This window comes from Megalops cyprinoides, chromosome 2 (genome assembly GCF_013368585.1).
Source record: "Megalops cyprinoides isolate fMegCyp1 chromosome 2, fMegCyp1.pri, whole genome shotgun sequence".
NCBI lineage: Eukaryota > Metazoa > Chordata > Actinopteri > Elopiformes > Megalopidae > Megalops > Megalops cyprinoides.
Window position 1 is genome coordinate 35112614 of NC_050584.1, and position 20643 is coordinate 35133256.

Consider the following 20643-nt stretch of genomic DNA (forward strand, 5'->3'; position numbering starts at 1 on the left):
TTTTGTGCAATGTATTTAATCTATTTAATCACGCTTTTCCAATGAGACTCAAAATTAACCTCTTTAAATGTGGGCAATGATTTTAATTAACTGACCTTAAATTATGAATTGTATTTGACCCTTGTTTCAAAATAAAGAGGAATTTATGGTTACTTGTGTTTTTTTCACTGACTCAGAAACCCACTGAAATGCCTATTTAGTGAAATGACTAGGTGAACTGTCACAGTACTTGTATCTTGAAGTCATTGCCACTTCCATTAAGTTACCAGCATTACTATGGTATAGCCATCATTCAATGTCATAATTCAGGATAAAATAAATCATTGTGGCTAATTATTTAATGTTGAGTCTTTGACTTTCCAAACAATTCCTTTTGGTATCTGAATTTATTAGTCTTAGTTGTGTTGATTCTACCACCATGCACTTCAGTATATCTGGTCATTGATAATTGCCTCATCTGTGTAAGCCTTAATGGGAGTGGTATACATTTAGGCCACAGGAGCATGAGTTGGTCTGGTAGCTATGGATTTATTTGCCTTGATAGATGGTTTAATCAAGAAATGATGTAACCCACATGCCAAAACTAATTTTGCCCAACGTTTGACCATGAATCCCATTTGTGCTGTTTGCAGTGATGGCTTAATTAACCAAGCATGTGAATTTCTTCAGCTTGCTGAGCAATACTGATCCCTGCTACTTGCCCTCAGTTGATGTACTTAACACATAACTAATTGAGTATAGTCATTGTGGATTAATGTGCTGTTAAGTGGTTTTGCAAATACTTGGACATTAAAAGGAGTGCTAATTTGACAAGCAATTTTTTAATAACACAAAAAGGTACAAACAGCAAATATACAAGGATGTGAGGAGCTCTGGTGTTCAGGTAAGATGTAGGAAGAACTGGAGCTCTGGTTCAGTTGCTTTGGGATGCCTGCTGCATGATCACAGAGCACAGACTCATCATCTGCAAATACTCATCTGCACCGTCGGCCAAACACTTGTCCACCTCCTGCCAAAATAAAAAAGGAATAATTAGGTTTCATGTACCGAGACAGTATTACTCTGGAATACAAAAAGCTTTTATATAACTGAATACTCACTGCTGTATTAAGACAATCGGGTTGAATGGATATGATTCTCAACGACTTTGCTTAAACACCAATTGCCTACACTAACATACACTAGAAACAAGCAGTTACTGAAAACTGTTGAGTTAGGGTGATGCAGCGTACAGCAGCATTTTATTTTGTAAGGAATTTATTGCTGGAGCCACCAACACTTGTGTTAAAATGTAGCGAAGTATGGAGGCATAAGTTCAATTAAATCACTTGTGCAGCAATTCATACAGTTGGACTCCTTGACAGCGAAGGATAAAATTATACAAGCCAAAGCGGAGGAAGGAGGGCTTCTATTCACATGTGACTCCTACCGCCATTTTTTCTGTGATGGCTGACTTCTGCCGGTCACTCAGGCTCTCCTCTATGATCATGTCGTGCAGCTGGCTGATGATTTGCGTGGCGGCGTAGCCCTCGTCTATCATGTTCTGTGAAAGCGACGGGGAGACCTGCTGATTAGTCACCTGGAGATGTTAAGAGCTGCCTGCCAGAATATAGTAGCACTTTGGTGGAGGTAGCCAAGGAGAGGACTCCAGACCATGTCCTAGCTGACTGTGCTCAAAGGGAGTCTTGGCCACTGTTTGCTATTTGGAGTTCCTTATTCTGATAATGCCATATATGTGCTGGAATACTCTGGCTGAGGATTATATTTGTCGGGTGTGATCCCTAAGCAATTTATCAAGCTTCAGTGCAATCATGCAGTCAATGTCTAAAATAGTCAACAAAATTACCTATAAACATGAAAAACAGGGCCCCAAACAAGATAATGATTGATCGAGTCAAGCATCATACAATGGTGCAGAATTATACCAAATACAAAAAAAAACTGAGGCCTTGGGGCTATTTTTTTCCCCTTTTTATGTTGTAGTCAAAAATAACCATAATACATTGTAGAATGTTTTTCACAGGATTAAACTATTTGATTATTTGAGGTCACCATAGGTTAATACTGAAAACCATCTCATATTCTGTGCTTGGCAAAAAGTTAACCAGTCTCCACATTTATATATAGAGAGAGATAACCATTTACCAAATGTAGCCACCTCTTTTGGAGAGGGTTCTGAAGTATTCTGGTATATGCAACAATGACATAATTCCAGTAACATTGGGTTTCCATGAATGTAGCATACTTAATTTGCAAAGACTAGACTTAACACTCTTTTCACTCTAAAAGATTAACTTGCACCTTGGCTCCCATATTTAATCTTCACAATGGCTGAATCAATCAAACACAATCTCTTCTGGTTTGAAAATCAGCATTATTTTACAACAAAGGGAACCGACACGGGGAGCTCTACAGCCCTAAGCAATTCCATCCGCATTGGAATAACATAAAATGATAATGAAATCTTTCATCAAGACTAAAATGCATTCATGCGTTGTGACAACACTGAAGGCATTTTGATGCTATGCAGGGGCTGCAAATCATTTTTACATGCACTGTGAATTGACTCCATGAATCCACAAGATTCACTATTAATATTTCAGGGAAAAGATTCAATTAAGACTAAAGATGCCCTTGCTTTAAAACAATGAAGTTTTGTAAAAACCCCTCACAGAAACAAGGGGGCTTAAATAAGCCATTCTAAGGTTTGCAAAATTTGGCGAACACAGATAAACAGGGAGGATGTGTCACAGCGAAATATGTGAGGAATCATTGAACGTGTATTCATATTTTGAGAGGTCACAAGCTGTAAGCCATCAGGTTAAGCACATACCTTAACAGCAATTTCAAGTTTATCAAAGGTGCTGCTGTAACAAATCTGTAGCAGACTGTTGAGCATCTTTGTGGGAACGACCTAAAATTCAAATAAAACAGATCTTTAGAACCTGGGGACAAAGAAAACACTTTATAGTCTGGACTGTAACATTGCAGTCTGGGCTACACACTTCATTTTACCACATCAAAAATAAGAAATCTCTACAATAACCACTGAACTTACAACATTTTGTAGAAGAGTTAACCTTTCCCAACAGCACTCACCCCAGCAATCTCGATGACAATGCTCTCTGTTATTTCCTTCTCGCTGTTGAGTCGAGCTGCACTTTGTAAAAAGGTGATAGCTTTCCGCAGGTCCCCCTCTGACACCTTCACCAAAGCTGCGATTGCCTACAAAGACAGACGGTCTATAAGTCTTGCGATGAGCATAAAAGGCAACGCGTTCATTATATCAGGCAGCTGTCAGAACACTGCATGATGAAAGTCATCCTAAACAAGCAAAGGATCCTGTGAAACTTTTACTTCTGCAGACCTGAACTCCTCATGGAGCTGCGAGTGGTTGAAAACCAACTGAGCTAATGCAGAGGCAGAGGCTGGCTCAGTGACCAGGCTCACAGAGCAACAACGGCTGGAAGATGTCTGTCTCCATGGTTGGTCAATACCTCTTTGGTGTACTTGAGATTCTCCTTCTCGCAGATCTCCACAAGCCGCTCTTCTTGTATCTGGTCATCGAGAGGCTTGAAGCGGAACTTGGAGCATCGAGACGTCAGGGGCTCGATTATCCTGAAAGGCGAAAGGGGCTTTTAGAGTCTGTCCCTTGCAGGTGTGCAGTGTTTGGGCAGTGAGCACTGACTGACCGGCTGACGTAGTTACAGATGAGGCAGAAACGTGTGGTCCTGGACTCCTTCTCCATGGTGCGTCTGAGGGCAGCCTGCGCTGCATTTGTCATGGAGTCCGCTTCGTCCAGGATAATAATCTTAAAAGGGGGACAAGGCTTCCCACTGCAGGGATGAGAGGAAGGGGTATCACGCATGCTACACAGGGGACATGACAACAAGTCTCACAGTGTTCAATTTAAGACTATTAGGCTCCAGGGTATCATGTCAAGGAAACCGAGAGGAAAGCCATAAAGGGAAGACCGGACTAAACTGTCTTTGGTGCATGGATTTATGTATACGGCATGGTGGCAAATGACTAAGCTTTGCATTGGAATGGGTATGACTAGTGTCAGTCCGGATGTGGAAAGTTGTAAAGACTAAATGAGACAGGGAACACAGGTCAGCAAAAACCAACACTCACTCTGTGCGCGTTCCAGCCACGGTCAGCTGGGCAAAAGTCTTCACTTTTTCCCTGATCACCTGGATCCCGCGTTCATCTGAGGCATTCAGCTCCAACACTCTCTGTCTGTACAGCTCCGGTCTACAGACAAATGACAGATGCTCATTATGACAATGTGTAGAATTACCTTCATTTAAAACTGCTGTACAATTCAATTGTTTGATAGTGCATTCAGCCATCATTCATTTCCGCAATTTTGGGGACATAGTTAAATCAAGAATGCAAATTAGTCTCTTGGGCATGTATGAATGGGGAGATGGATATGCTTTCGGAGCCTCCTAATGGGAAGACCTGTAGCCTTTGACCCTTGTAGCACATACCAAGAGTTTAAGTAACTGGCTGCCAACTGCAAGTGGCTGACTACAGTTACCTCTAAAGGCAGCTTTTCATATCAATGTGGCTGGGCAGTCTCTAGGCTCGTTGAGAGTGTGTGCTTTACTGTTCCACAGTGCAAGAACTATGAACAGGCACCACGTACACAAATGGAGCAATCTGAACTGTTGTACAAGGAGCGCAAGCATCAGGCTGTCAGCAGACTGCGGCTGGGACAGCATGGGGCAAAACTGCAGAACCCGCTCTGCTCACCCATATAGCTCCCTCGCCGCTGCCAGGATGGTGGAGGTTTTCCCTGTCCCAGGCGGCCCATAGAACAGCAGGTTGGGCAGCTGCAATGCAGAGCACGAGGACAATGTATCGTCAGTGCGGTAAATCAAGTGAACCATGTGGAACTTCAAAACTAGCAGTTTAAATCTTAATGTTTTCTTTGGCAAGGACTTTTAAGTTTGAAGTTACATGCACTTTCAACAGACAGCATCAAAAGTACAAAATTAAAATCAATGAGCAGGACGGAGCTGTCTGTGCTGGTTAATTAAGACAAGGGGTACCTCAGGAATAGGAGGGGGTAAGCAAATGCTAGGTATACTACATGGTGCTCTTGGTATAAGGGGTTCAATTACACTAGTGTTCAACATAGCAGGGCTCAGATTCAAGGGAAGAGGTCTGTAGCTATTAATAGTGCAACAGAAACATAATCAGGATAGTGTGCGTGCGTGTGTGTGTATGTGTGTGTGTGTGTGTGTGTGTGTGTGTGGGGGGGGGGGGGGGGGGGGGGATCTACAATTTCTGCAAGATTACAGGTAATACACAAGTGTAGCCTGCTGTTAACACTGTACTACTCAACTTGTATATATTATTGAAATTTTCCTAAAAGTAGATTATGTATAGGTCACAAAATATAGAGATAAATAGTATAATATTTAACATTTCTGTGTCAGATTTTTAATTATGTGTGATGGCTCCTGTATTCACAAAGAATATTTCACAGTTGCTTCTACTTTTTAACAGAAGCCTCACATGAAGAAACTGAAATGGGAATATATTTTCAAGCAAGTGCCCTCACACCTACTGCAATTTTACCTGCTTTCAATTTACCAAACCAAATTCAGTAAACTCTGCACCCTTGAAGAATTTACAGTGACAACAGATTCTCAGCAAAACTGGCTACAGGGCACAGAAACGTTCCCATAGGTAATAAAGCAACTAATTAGTATCACCCTTCCAAATGGTCTGAAAGCACTTCCTGAACCTACCATACACCGCAAGAGAAATACTCACATCAGCGCCCTCTAAAGACTTCTTTAGAACTGCAACCACCTCTTCTTGGAAAGCTACTTCATCCACACATTTTGGTCGGCTGTGTGGGTGAAAAAAAAAAATTGCATAGTCTAGCGAAATAACAAATTTGAGACAGATGTTTGGCGCTAGGCGGTACAGAATTTTAATTTTTCAACAAAGATATCCATTAATTAGGGAATGATGACTAACTTAAAACGTAAACTTATCGCCTAAAATGACGTTATCATTCAGCTAACTATAATTATTTTACCGATGAGAAAGCTCACCAGCTACCTAGGAATGCAGCACAAGGAGCCTGTTGTCATACTGATGGAAGTGATGTTATACCTACTCACGGTGTGTCGAAGAAATGACAATAACTTACTATTTCTCTACCCAAGGCACCGGCTTGTGTTTCTTTTCACCACTTGGCCCGGCAGCTTTGTCTTTCTGGGGTTTAGTGCTCTGAATGGATGCCCCCTTCAAAAACGCCTGCATGATTCACTTACTCTATGAACAGCCATAGGAAAGTGTCAGACTTTGAAAGGACCAGGGGTTATTTGACAAATCACAGCTACCTGTTAGCTATTCGCTGTTATTTGTATCAATGATATCTGAATTACAAATAGACAGTTGATCCACGTGAGCGAAAAAAACACACCTAATACATTGCACTTTAGAAAAATGGACAAAGATGACTAGCGAATCAAATGCGGGCTTCTCCTACATTTAAGAGAGCTAATGTAGCAAGAGTAACAACTATGCTTGGTGGCTAACATTAATATCAAAGTGCAATTCCGAAGCGGCTGTTGGTTAGCCAAACTGCTTTCTAGCTAAGTAGAATTATAAAATTACTGGTTAACTAACAATGATACTTCACAAAACTATATCTAACATTGGCTATAAACTTATAAATTGTAGAGAATCGGCTTGCTGTTCTTTCTCTCGCATTAAGTTGCTAGCTAGCTATCTTGTTGGCTAAACTTCTGAGGGTACTAAACCGTTCGTTGATCCACTTAAAAAAAAACCGTTATGTTCTTACCCAATTTCCTTACGATTCAACGTTTTTGTAGAGAAGACACTAAAGATACTTCAAACCCAGACAGAAGGTAATATTTACATCCAATTTAATATACGTCAGATTCCCGCCAGGCGCACTTGATGGAAAGTCTACTTCCGCTTACGACATTGCCTTTCCTGAAGCCGCACTGCAATGTCATATGATGCTGTTTTTCTTCTTCTGTACAGCCGAGCAGTAAGTGCTCATTGCTGCCACCTAAGTTACAGGAGGTAAAGTGGGATTTTACAAAAATATTTGCAAGCGGTCGGAAGACTTAAAGATACAGTATTTCTCTCAGTGATTACCACTGCACTGAGCTATGTAGACTAAATGTATATGACAGAAAAAGAGAACCAGTGCTTGTTACCATAAAGCCTGTAACACCATCCTCTAAATTCTCCACACTGTCATCCTCCTCAGGCCTACAAATCAATTCTGTGCAGCATGTGAAAATAATTTAGGATCGATACCTCAAAGATATGAATTGCACATCAGAATCACCTCAGTCAAGATCAACACAATTACAAATGCACACAAAGTTACACTAGGATATATTTTCCGAAATATCCTTCCACTTGGCTGATCTATGTAGCCATTAGAAAATATGGGGAGTGATTACTGAGTTCAAGCAAATCATTTCATGTCATTGTCTCTGTTCTGTCTGTGTTCTGTCTAACAACGGGAAATAAAACCTCTGGGGATGGGAGGGGTAACAAACAATAAATGACCAGCAAAGTATGGCCAGATTTGCATTTCTCTAACTCCATTGGCTGGATTCTTCTGACAGTGTGTTAAAATCATTCATAGTCTTCTGCCAGTTCTCCTCAAACACACTTCACACATCTAATTTGTGATGTAGTTCCTACTCAGCAATAACACCCCACTCCAACCACCAACTACCAGCCATCCTAAGAGGTAATCTGTGACAGGCTTATTGTGGGATTTTGCTTTTGTAACAATTCTTTTCACTAAAAGCCATTTATATTCCCATCCTTAAGCTATTGGGAACTGTACTGTATGACAAATTCATTACATTGCAGTGTCCCATGAGCTGTCAGATCTAAAATTCGATGGTGTTCAAAAAGGAAGTGGTGATATCAGCATGATAATTCTGTCAGTCATTTGATGTATTTTATTTAGAACTGTGTATGTTTCATTTGGGTCCTAACTTGGTTTTATTTGCTGGAGGATATTTACCATATATGGATTGCAGGTTTAGACAGGTGTTTAATGATTTTTTACTCATTAGTACTGTGAAGTTGTCGGGCCAACATCTGAATGATACTCAGTCACATGGTAAGTAAATATAAGCCTTAACTTAATTCTGAGACAGTATGCAAAGTTTTGTTTTTTTTTTGTTTTCCCCACTGCTTAATATGATAGCACAGTCAATTGTAACTGCCCTGAAGGATAAGGAATGCAGGAATTGATTGAAAAGATATGGTCTAGAAATATTTTAATGGCTGTGGCAATGGTTTGCCATGTGCTTTTTTACTACAGAATCTTGTCCAAAAAATTGCTTAGTTCAGTTCAGGCATGGACAAGTTTATGTTTGGCTTCAGTCCAGCCCCAAGCAACACAGGTCTAGAGAGGACTAAACTAAAAACAACTGATATGTCCCCCATTTCCATTTCAGTGGGTCAGCATATTTACCTTAATACTTACTGTCTGTAACTGATCACCCTCGACCCCCAACCTCCCAACCCTGACCCTTGATCCATATTCACTTAAATGCAGTCAAGAAGACATTTCTGAGGTTCTTGGAACTCAGCCAGTGAGATAAATACATAACAGGGTACCTCTTCTTCTTGAAAGACCTGAGTGTCACATAGTCTGTTAGAGTTGCACTGTTGCAAGTATTAAAGAGTATTAAATGTGTCATGGGTATTAATACAGACATCCCCACAGTGGGAAATAATCCTTCCCACATTTATATCTGAGCTGTCTGAGAGGTGATATCATCGAAGCAAGCTCCCCTGTTTTGTAACTGCTTCACATTGCCAGTCATGAGATCTATTGGGGAAGAAAAAAAAAAAAAAAAAAAAGTCTTTTAATTTTAAACAAATGTCTTATTTGACTATTGAGTTGTAGTCTCATATGTTATCAAATTTTGTCATATCACAGTAAAACATGGATATTGACCATTTTACTGGCACCAACAACTACATCGAAATTATACTGTAAACAAAAGTATAAGAATATGTCCCTAAGAAATTTGTGAGGTGTCTATGGTTCAATAACCTTCTGTGTTTCTGTGAGTGAAATAAAATGCAGTATTCCTACAACAAATCTGACTGAGTGAGATTATGTATTGTGACAGGGAGGCTACTTTAGTAAAATATTGAATATCAACATCTATACCACCCTATGGTAGATTTGCACCATTTATGTGAAAATATTGTAGTCCACACTGATTTTATATACTGGATAATTGAAAGTACACAAATACAGGTTAAATAAAACAGGAGATAATAGTGTCCCATCATAAAATGATATTGATTTGTATACCATGGACAATTAGTAAGCATAGTTTAGGCATACTGACCATCCCAATGCAAAAGCTGCAAAATGTTGTACACGTTTATTTTATTAATTTATTAACAAACATTATTTTTTACAAGTCTATATCTTATGCTTCACAGCTTGACTTTTGCTGACTTTTAATAAGGCATTTACAGAATCGACGTCACATTACTTTGCGAACAAACATTGACTGCGAATTTGACCAAAGACATATTTTAAGATTGGAATAAACGAAATCTATTTGTTAAAACACAGAATACACTTGAAGTACATGTAACAGGTCAGGGGTTGCTGGTTTTTGCTCTATCCTGTTAAACTGTGTTCAGGAAAGTAAGTTGTTCACAAGTATGTGAATTACTGAAGGCTATTTTAAATGATCAACTGAATCATGCATATGGAACATTTTCAAATATATGTGATTATGGAGGGATGAAACAATTTAATGTGGCAGTAGATTACAATAAGACAAGACATTTTGACAGTTTATGAATTGACCCACAATAATCATTGGTGTACTGTCCGGAAATCCATCCGATTTATGTACATTTTGCGAATTCGTGTTCATTATATCTTAGGGAATAGCCGGAAACTGCGTCTGTAACAGGGTGCGGGTTCGAATTATCCGTTTTTTGAATACCAGCTGGTTTCTTCTTTGGCAAGGACCAATTCTCTTTTTACCAGTCGTGCAGATCTGACATGCTTTCTAGGTTAAAGTAAGGGAATCATTGCCCAGCTGCCGTTCTGTTACCGGCCGTTGCCAAGACACTCGTCACGGTCCCATGGCAATGGCGGGTTTGTTATCACCAAGATGCTGCATGCAGCGCACATGTAAAACATATGGACAAATATACGGTTTTTTGCTCACGGTGTGGCTATACTTTACAGAAGCTTTTCATTACAAAGTATGCCTACACAAATACAAACATAGCTGGATACACACATATAGCTGTGTTTAGCTGGTTTATTGTTACCCTTGAATCGGCTGAAACAAGAAAAAACTTAGTTGTGTCATATTTCTGGGATCACATGGTTTTTTACCATTTAATAAGTCGTACCTAGCTGAGAATACTAATGCAGTAACACAGGGCAGGTTCTAATTGAGCATGACTCAGTCACGGGACAGCTGGGAAAGCACGATCATCGGGAGTCTCGAGGCTGCTATTGTAGCCCTATGGAGGTCAGCTCCGTTCCATATGCGCCAGCACTCCAGGTTTTCTTTAAAAGATCCATTAGGGCTTTACCTCTCCCTGGAGGCAGGTAGCTGCTTTCTGATTTGCTGCCTGGTGCCTGACTCAGCCCTGATGACAGCAAGCTCAGCACCGTCTAGAACACAGAGGAAAATCCTCCGGTGCCTTCAATTGTGTGGGTGCGTTCAGCTTTAATGCAGAACAATACACACAGAAAAGTGCTTTAATAAGAGAATTTCAGCTGTGGAGGAGAGCAGACAGATCCACTCCCTGAAGCATCAGTGGGCTTTCCTGGCTTATCTATCAGAGGTGCTTGTGACTGGGAGTGGCACTTGCTTTGTGTGTGCAGGGAGTCTGGGGGGGGAGGAGGAGGAGGAGAGGAGCAGGAGAAGTGGTTGCGGTGCCTGGTCTGAGATGCTCTGCTGGCTGAGGGAGGAAGAGATGTCTTTGCAGGAGCTACAGCAGCGCGTGGACTGTGTCATCACCCATGTCGGTGAGTGTCCCTACTGCTGTCATCTTGGTGAAAGCCTTGGGAGGCGGGGTGCAGAAATGATACAGGGATGAGGGGTGCTGAAGCCTCTTCCTGGGTCAGACTTGTGTCGTGGCTCAGCTGTTACCTGGGAGGAACCCCTGATGCTGTCTGATCTCCCTTTACAAGAAAAAATATAGTGTGCAGATTTAATTTAATGAGTCTTGGTTTGCCTTTGGCTGTCCTGATTCCTATTAATTGCTGGGACTGTGGCAATCTGTGCACGGATGTGACAATGGGACCATATCCTGGTTGACACAAAGCTTTGACTTAAATGAAAATTAGCTATTTCAAAGATTAATTCCTCTCAGATGACCAGGGTTCTACATTTTGTCCTGCTGAGATTTTAATAGAAAACAATAATCAATTGATATGTTGCCAAACAGAAGAGGTTTGCTTTTTAATTGGTTGCCATGTCTTTAAAGTATGGATGTGCACATTTAGTGCATTTTCTTCATATGTTTTACATGATAAAGCATACAGTTAAATTTTAACTTTACATTTGCACACATTTAGTTACTTGACAAGACACAGTGAAATATTATGCTGTCTAAAAACAACACTGAGCACTGTACTTCACTGCAGTACAAATCGTTATAAAAACATTGTTTTCAGGTTTGATTTTTGAAGAATGATTGGAAAATAGGCAGATTTAGCACCTGACACATCAGTCCTGAAGACAAAACCCAGATGACTGGCACAATTTACCTCTTAAATTGTAGGTACTTAAATGTACAACATGCAATCAATATTACTTCAGCTGCTGTGCACTCATGTTGTAGGTACAAATTTGACTAATTAAAGGTTATTCCTGTCAGTAGCATGGGCAGCTCTATTCCACATCTCGGACTGGTTTGTGCTGTTGACGTGCTGTTACTTGCAGAGGTGTTGCAGATGCAAATGTGCCTGCACTGTGTTCATGTTCATTACGGCCCTTCCGTAACCCATCTCCGGGTTTTGAGGCTGAGCAGGGTAAGTAGGTTATTGTGCCACGCTGGATGGAGGTTGTCGTGAAGTGTGTGATATATCATCAGTTCCAGCACTGCGGCCACCCTTGAGGGATGTGCCAGCAGTTGCTATGGAAACAAAGACAGCCAATGCCTGTGCAGTGTGTGTGTATCAGGCCACATTGATTCATGAGAGCAGCTCCTACTGGGTTTCTGCTCAAATGCTCCTTGTGCTTTCAGCCTGTGAAGATCTCCCTATTACAGGACTTCAGCTTTCAAGCTGTGGGTTGCTACTGGTCTCCATTTTTTCATGCTTAATATGTCTACCCTGAATTGAAGTTCTGTGCTCTTCTGCTCTGAACCAATATCTGTGTCATGTGATACAGTGGTCTTTGTAAGAGCTATTATTTTGTGTTTGGAATTTTACCCCAATGTTCTGAGTGCATAAGCTTGTTATGCTTGGTAGAGCTATAGTTTATATTACATAGTGGTATATATGAATATTACATATTCTTTAATTGTCTTCAGTAGAAGTATTGTGTGTTTTTATTTACATATTAAGATATACATGCTATTCTACTCTCTTTTTAGGACTATTGAGTCATTAGATTTTGTCTCATCAGTGATTTACCTTTAAAGCACTGAAGCAAGAATTTCATAGATATCTAGTGGGGAAGTAGATGTCAGTCCACTGAGTAGCTCAGCAGCACAAAATTGCTATTGCACTCTAGCCTTGCAATGTGCTGAGTGACTCACACAGTTCCTGGATGGAGAGGCTCACACTTACGATATACAGGGATTGTCTGCACTGTGATTGGTTGAAAATTACATCATGCTTTTAAAAATGCTAATGCTGTGAAATTTACAATGCCTTGTGAGTTATGGATTTCATGAATATCAATCTTGGTGAATAAAGGCAAACTGGTTAAAATGTTCACAGTAGTTTCAGCCAATGTCAGTGACCCATTAAAGGTTCACTTCACAAAGGGGAAAATTTTTATTATTATTATTATTATTATTAATAATAATAATAAAATCTATATTACTTTACTGTCTTTATTTACAGTATTGTCATCAGTAATTTTCTAAAAAGGTGAATTCTGTTTGGATCAAATTATTTAATTATTGACCAACATTACCAACAACGGTAACACTAAAATCAGTTTCGGAGTTGTTCAGATAATTTTTGTGAAATAAATCTGAAGTAACAGCTGTTTGCTCAATAAAAGGGCTTTCCAGTGTCTGACTCTCTTCTACAATTAATTTAATTTAGGCCAGCTCTTAGAATTATGTTCAGTTTTGATGTGGATCTCAATGCAAATTATGTTTTATGTTACTGTCAATGAAAATCGTAGTTTCTTGCTTAGAGTATGACTGTCAAAGGTAAGTGATGGGTAATATGAAATTCAGCTAAACTGTAACACATGACCAAGGAGGATTGAGGCTTGGGCTTATCTGTTCTCTCGTTGCCAGTGGCAACCCAAAGAATCGGAATTGGAGAGGTGGAGTACAGATATTGTGTGTAGAGAGATATTTCCATCGAGAGTTCCGTTTCTCATTCTGATAAAAACACCACCAACCCACATTAATATTATATCCTTGTATTATAAAACAAATCAATAACATGAAAACCGTAATATTTTAAATTGAAACATAGAAAAAAGCTGTATAAAGGTAAAACCTTGACTGCCAGTTTTTCATCCAAGTTATACTTTGTAATGACACCTTTAGTTTGGCCAAATAAAGAAACCACTGATTCAGTCATCCATCTGTAATTGTGAGAAGAACATAGACTATTTAAAGCTTGATTTCCGATATGGCAAACACAGAAACATAAGCCAACATTGTAACTTGTTCATAAAATGAGAATGGGTGCAAACATACAACAGATTGGAACATTGTATAGGCAAAATGATTGGAAAATATATGGTCAGCATATTCCATATTTACATTTACATTTATTCATTTAGCAGACGCTTTTATCCAAAGCGACGTACAAAAGTGCTTATAGTGGGCTAAAAACAAGCACAAGGGCAAGATGTGTACAGGTCATACAATGCATATAGTGCTGAAGCAGAGCACAAGGTCAGTGTAGCCTAACTAATCTGATCTAAGGTTATATATATCAAATACAGTCACTGGGACAATAAAATGCTGCTATACTACCTAGGCAAAAATGTGCTACAAATATAACGTAAGAGATAGTGCTACAAATACGAGCCAAGAATCTTAGATTTACAAAGTCAAATGGTAAGGTAGAGTCTGAAGAGGTGTGTCTTCAGCCCACGTCTGAAGGGTTGGAGTGAGGGAGTTGTTCTCAGGGGGGTGGGGAGTTCATTCCACCACTGGGGGGCAATGATGGAAAAGTGACGTTCAAAGGAGTGTGGGCCTTTCGTACTGAGGAGCGAGGTGTCCGGATGTAGCAGAGCGAATTTGTCGAGCAGGTGTGTAGGGTAGGATGAGGTCCTGGAGGTAGGTCGGGGCGGTCTTTTTTGCAGCAGAAAAGGTGAGGGTCAAGGTTTAGAAGCGGATCCTGGCTGCGACCGGAAGCCAGTGGAGGGATCTCAGTAAAGGGGTGACGCGGGAGAAGTTTGGGAGGTTGTAGATCAGTCTAGCAGCTGCATTTTGGATGAGCTGCAGCGGCTGAATGGTGCAGGCTGGGAGACTGCAAGCAGGGCATTGCAGTAGTCCAGGCAGGAGAGCATGGTGGCCTGGACAAGCAGCTGGGTGGAGTAGGTGGTCAGAAAAGGGCAAATCCTGCTGATGTTGAAGAGAAGGAATCGACAGGAGCATGTTGTCTGCAAGATGTAGTCGTTGAAATCCAGCCTGTTGTTGAGGGTGACACCCAGGCTCCTCACAGATGTAGAGGAAGTTACTGTGGTGCCGTCAACAGTAACTGAGAGCTCTTGAAGAGGAGAGAGCTTTGCCGGGATGGACAGTAGATTGGTCTTTTCCAGGTTTAGCTTTAGGTGGTTGGACTCAGAAACATGGTTCATACACACCTTCCGGAGATGTTCAGCCAAGCCTGACAAACTACTTGAGAGTCCACTGCAAATGTATACTGAGCATACAGTACACTGTTGTCTCAGAGAAAATTACAGTACAGCACTGCAATTAAGTAACATTGTTGTGTTGAATTTTATATTAACGCACATTTGCATTGTTTTAAAAACCTTTTCTACCACATTTTACTCTGCCAGAATGTTTTGATCACCTTGAGGGGAGTCGGCTTTAATAGACCCTGCATCTGTTAATTCAACAGAAACATAATCATTGTGCAAGGTAACAAGTAGTAATAAGACATAATAACTGTTTTTCATTTTCCTTTTGCTGTCAGCGGAGGACTATGCTACAAACCCCAGAGTAAGGGAAAGCACACTCAAAGGATGTGGTAGTGTGTAAGACAAGACACTGACCTGAAAATAGCTCAGACCATAAAAGGTGGACAATGGGGGAGTCAGGGAACTTCCTTCCATCTCCCTCCCCGTCCCGTTCCATTGCTCATTTTCGTCATCTCAGACAATCTGAGCATACGTCTTCCTTCCTTTAACGCATTTAGACTGAGGTTACATCTATCCTCTTACACTAGTATGCAATGATTACTACACTTGCAAGATCCTCATTCACACTTATGGCACTAAGAATATATGTATGTGCACACACTGGTATATCATTGCAACCAGTATGAATTTTCATATAAATTTTGCAATTGTCTTTGTTTGAATAGACTTTACAGATCTTATGTTACATAGCATAATATTAGCATTTTTTAAATACAACTAACACAGTACAGTACACATTTCTCAGGCTCTCCACTTATTCCTATTGCACATGATCTTGGCAATACATGGTTCACATTTATGATGAAACACCTAAATAAGCTGTAGATGAAGCAATGTTGTTTTGTATTGATTTGTATGCAGAAAACCAAGTTTTAATTCAGTGTTGTCTTGGCAATCCAAACATATCCCAAAATTTTCATAGGAGAGATAAATGTTTATTTTATAAAGCAGTCATTTATATACTTTCTACAAAGTCTGTCCTGTTGTCTGTCATATACTTTGGGAAAGATATGTGTTTAGATGTTTACAGTGTGGGTGGGTAATGATTGAATCCTTGACATGTTGTGTATCCTTCCCTTTTGTCCCAGTTGTCATACCCAGCCCGGTACAGTGTTTATTTATCCAGACATCTGTAGCCTTTTGTTATGACATGAGGTGTATCAGCACTGCTTCCTATTTGTGCACCAATCTGCATCCTTTTGAAAGTGTCCGTCTTTCCTGAGGCCGTTTTAGTTGCAGGACAGAATTTGTCCTTAACAGGCAAAACAATGGAACAATAGTCTCTTCAGCCTCTGTAGGTTAAAATCCAATGGGCCAACCCTATTATTGTACTAAATACAAGTCAAACAGACTCCCATTGGGAAGGACTGGATTGTCCTTGGTGCCCAGATCACTAGAGGTCAAAGCCGTCTCTAGGACTGAGAAAATAACAGACTTGAAAGGCAGCCAATGCAAGTCGACCATGCTCAGGGGCTTCACAGAGGCTCTGTTTCATCTCCCTCACAGCTAGCTCTTCCTTTGACCTTCAACCCACTGAGGACCCATCCTTCCACATTTTGCATCATTAGTTGAACTGCTGATTTCTGTCAAAGATAGCAAACTATTTAAAAATGCATTACTCTGCCTCATGGCTTTCAACAGCCTTGCATGTGTCATTGTGGGCTCAGCTTTTGTGTCCATTTATTTGCCCTTTCCTGGCTATTCATAGCAGCACTTTTATGTCTGCTGGACTCATGGTAGCTGAGCATGCTCTTTACACATGCTCACACTCTGTACCTATGAGAGCCCATTAGTGTTCATCCATTATTAAGATTCTGCTGAAATGCAGCATAGTATATACTGTATATTTATTTTAAAGCCATAGAGACTTGGTATGTGGTATTGAAGAATTCTCCTCAAAGGATTCCACATGTGATATTGAATACTTCCACAGCTGCAAAATAATGTTAGCAGGCTAAATTCTCTTGATATCTGTCCACAGCTTGTGGACAACATTTCCTATATCAACATACCAAACTAATGCATTTTTTCTAACATACAGAAGAGTGTCTTGGTTGTTTTGTTGATTTGTGCAAAATCTGTCCATTAAAAGATGTGGCATCCTCTTTCAAGCATGGTGTCTGTTACACTGATTTGACGTTAAAATACTTTCATAAGTTCAAAAAAAAAAAAAAAAAAAGTTCATCTGTCTGGATTGCTGAAATTAAGATTCACTGAATCATTATGGCTGAAATAATTAGACATCTTTGTTGGCATTAACCTTTTCTATAGATACAAAATGAAGCAGAGAATAATTACTGTCTCAAAGTAGGTGTTATGATCTGCCATTTCCGATTATAGGCTATATGAATCACTATATAAATCACTGACACAGCTGCCAGTCGGAGTAGCGATATTATAGCTGTTTTTGAACCAGTTTTGGAGCTAAGACCATTATAGCTTGGTTGATCACATTTTGAATAGAGTTGTTTTAAAACAGTAAGTAAAAAACCTTGGTTTTCAAATATTTCAAAGCATATATCCTGGAAAAAAAACTAAATGGCATGGAAAGTATAGATTTTCCACAGCTGACGGAAGTCAATGTTTATCTTTATTTTTTACCATTGTAAAGATGACATTGGAAATCTTTCACCTTATGCTAAAAATAGTTTGATAGGAGGTCCTTTCAATGACTGAGGGTCTGGCAATTTAGCCTACCATTTTTTTGTAGGTCTGAGTCCTTCTGGAGTTTGTTACTCCAGTAATAATACTTAAGTGTAATTACAGCTTGGCACTGTAACCAGAAATAGATGCCATGGGTAGCTAACCTAAATGGCTGCATTTGTCAGACCAGCTGTGAGGGTTTCACACACTGGTGATTGAAAACATGTGGGCGAAAGGCAAGGGTGATAGGCCTTGAATTCTGTGGAAATTGGTCACTGCCCTTGCTATGAGTCACATTTTGTTAGTGTGTGTGCACCTTGGTGAGCAGCACATGTGACAGCTGTATTGTGACAGGTTCATAAGCCTGGGATGTGGTTGAGAGCATTGCATAGAACTCTGGGGTTTGTTTTAGCTGAATAAAAGCAGTGTGGATGTATATGACCCCTTAGTTTGCCTAATGATTTATTTTTTTGATCTCTGTCTGATTGTATTTGATTTCCTCTGTTCTGCAAACATGCCCATTTGGTTTAGACAATTTACTTTGAGAGTAGGGTTAGCACCAGGGCTGTGGTGACCTGTCAAGACTGTTGAAAGATAGAACGTGATATACCTGCACTAACAGTGCACAGAGCACCAGTGTCATAACTTCCTGTCTTTGTCTGTGCTGTTGACAAACTAACGTCTCAAATCTCTGCACCTGTCATCTGCAACACTGAGCTCTTGTAGTACCTGAGCTACACAATCCTCACTAAACCTTTGTCTCTTGCCAGCTGCTCTATGTGGTGTACCTGCACCACATTTATAATCCCTACAACTGACTTTAGCCTCTGTAGCTTCCTGTATAATATGCCTATGTCTCTTTCTCGAGGACCCAAAGGGACCACTAACTGGACGTGAGTGCTCAGCGTGGTTAAAGGGTTTGGAAAGCTGGATATGTTAGTGAAAGACTGATGGGGGTGCAGTAATAGCATTTAAAGGCAGTCTGGTTAGTGATTGCTTCTATAACGTACGTTAGACAGAGAAATGTGTTTTAAAATCACATTTTAAGCAGGTGATGTCTCGTGAATGGCATCTAACAGAACAGTAGATTTAAGCCACAGCCTGTGACCATAGCTGTCTAAGTGATTTCAGGAAGTACAGAAGACTTCACCAGGGATTGCCCAGAAGGGATTGCACAGCAGAGCTGTGCGCGTCTCTTGTTGTATGTGTTGATTGTTCGGGTGACACAGAAAATTAGAAGCAGATGATTGACTGTGAATTGTGCAGGGAATTTGCCACTGAGGGTGAACACCACTGCCATGTCTATAGCCCTCCTTAAATAGATCAAAGTAATAAGATTATACAGCATGACATCTGTTGAACTCTCTGGCAGAGATTAACCTAAAATATAGTGCCATATAGAGTCTTAACTGTAATTTTGGTAAGGTAATTTTTCTCCTTTGCTGGTTGGACATTTAATACAGAGGGATTGTTGAAACTGGTATAATATATTGTAAGTTTCATTTTACTCAGTGTATACTCATTCTCATGTCTCGTGTTTGTTATATTAGATACTAAATTACTGTTCAAGCTTGTTATATCAATAAAAACATTAATTTAGGGTGTCTAACATTTAAAAATGCCTGAGAATAAATGCCTGTTCATGTGCTTCACAAAACTCATGACTAGCATTACACAGGAATTATACTTTTTATTTGAGTAACTTGAATATGATATGTAACAATTCCCTTTTACCATGTACCATTTATTTATTGAATTTTCATTTTTATATTTTTATGCATTTATTATTATTATTATTATTGTTATTATTATTTCAAACCCTGAAATGCAGTAAGATGCCTTTGAAAGGTGGATTAAGAATTTAAAAAATGACTCAGGCCTTTAGTTCTTAATATTTTGGTTTAAAGATTTTTTTTTTGTTTTTTTTTTACATTGTCTGTTCACTGAAAATTGAATTCTTGAATAGTAACTGTTTATATGTCAAATATTTAAAATAGTTTCCCTTTTACAGAGACAATGCATCTTTCCTTACAAGGGCAGTTTTTACTTTAACTGTAAAGGAAATCATTTTATTCATGTAAAAGCCCAAACGCAAAGCTCACTGAAATTATGTACTAAAGTAATGTATGCATATAATAAAAGTCACAGGATTATAAATATTTATGTTTGCATGGCTGTCTTGAGCTAAAGTGGTGTTTTTGGAGTTGGTCTTGGAGAGAATTAGGAAGTACAAAGTCTCCCTGTGAGAAGTTCCTGAAGGACTGCGCCTGTACTCCACAATGATGAATGCAGTGCTGGGTGGGAGAGGAAAGGGAAGCCCTCTGTGCTTACGGTATTGTTGAGGATATTAGTATAAATCATGCCAATCTGCAGGACTTGTCCAGTGGCTTTGACTCAAACCCTGGCTGTTTGTACATGGGAGGATCTGCTCTGCTGGACCGCCGGCACACTCCATCATGGGATCTATAATGTGTAAGTCTTTGTTTCATGTGATCGCGCCTAAGTCCTAAGTCTAACTTTTGGATGTGAAGATTACCACATTTGTTGGGTTACCACTTGTTTAGCTTACCCTTCAGAGTTCTCTTTGTCACAGACATGCTGTGGTTGAAGAGGAAATCTCCTCGTGTGTATAAGGGAATGAGTGTCAGGCAGTGGTGTTTCCTGATGACGTTCACAATAAGGAGATTTGCGTTCTTAATAGCGGTTAAGTCGCTGAATGACATGACCCAAAAAAGAAAGCCAATAATTGCCCTGTTTATGCCTTGTGAGAACCGAGTTGAAAATAGAACAATAGATCTAACGTTGTCAGCTGTGGTAGTAACACTGCCGCATTGTCCATTTTCTTTATTTAGTAGCAAGCAGCAGAGAAATGCATCCATTTTCTGCAGTTAATGCGCTCACTATA

At 39.9% G+C, this 20643-nt stretch overlaps 2 protein-coding genes across 7 annotated transcripts in view; one reads left to right on the plus strand and one right to left on the minus strand.

Annotated features, from left to right (window-relative positions):
- Positions 1–69: 69 nt before the first annotated feature.
- rfc4 (replication factor C (activator 1) 4) lies at positions 70–6960 on the minus strand. The gene is made up of 11 exons (XM_036521500.1): positions 6830–6960; positions 6173–6297; positions 5788–5866; positions 4759–4838; positions 4135–4254; positions 3693–3836; positions 3498–3618; positions 3100–3225; positions 2834–2914; positions 1430–1543; positions 70–1009 (listed from the first exon to the last, which is right to left on the minus strand). Exons 2-11 carry the CDS (start codon positions 6283–6285, stop codon positions 914–916), a joined length of 1074 nt encoding a protein of 357 aa, XP_036377393.1. The 5' UTR covers positions 6286–6297; positions 6830–6960; the 3' UTR covers positions 70–913.
- Positions 6961–10728: 3768 nt separating this feature from the next.
- mcf2l2 (MCF.2 cell line derived transforming sequence-like 2) overlaps positions 10729–20643 on the plus strand; it is a 73681-nt gene continuing 63766 nt past the window's right edge. For 5 of the 6 annotated variants that reach the window (XM_036515784.1, XM_036515750.1, XM_036515775.1 and 2 more), the window contains exon 1: positions 10729–11050. In XM_036515784.1, coding sequence (XP_036371677.1) covers positions 10972–11050 — 79 coding nt within the window. In that variant the 5' untranslated portion in view covers positions 10729–10971. Of the gene's footprint in view, positions 11051–20137; positions 20211–20643 lie in introns of those variants that run through there. The other variant, XM_036515767.1, reaches the window with a different exon arrangement.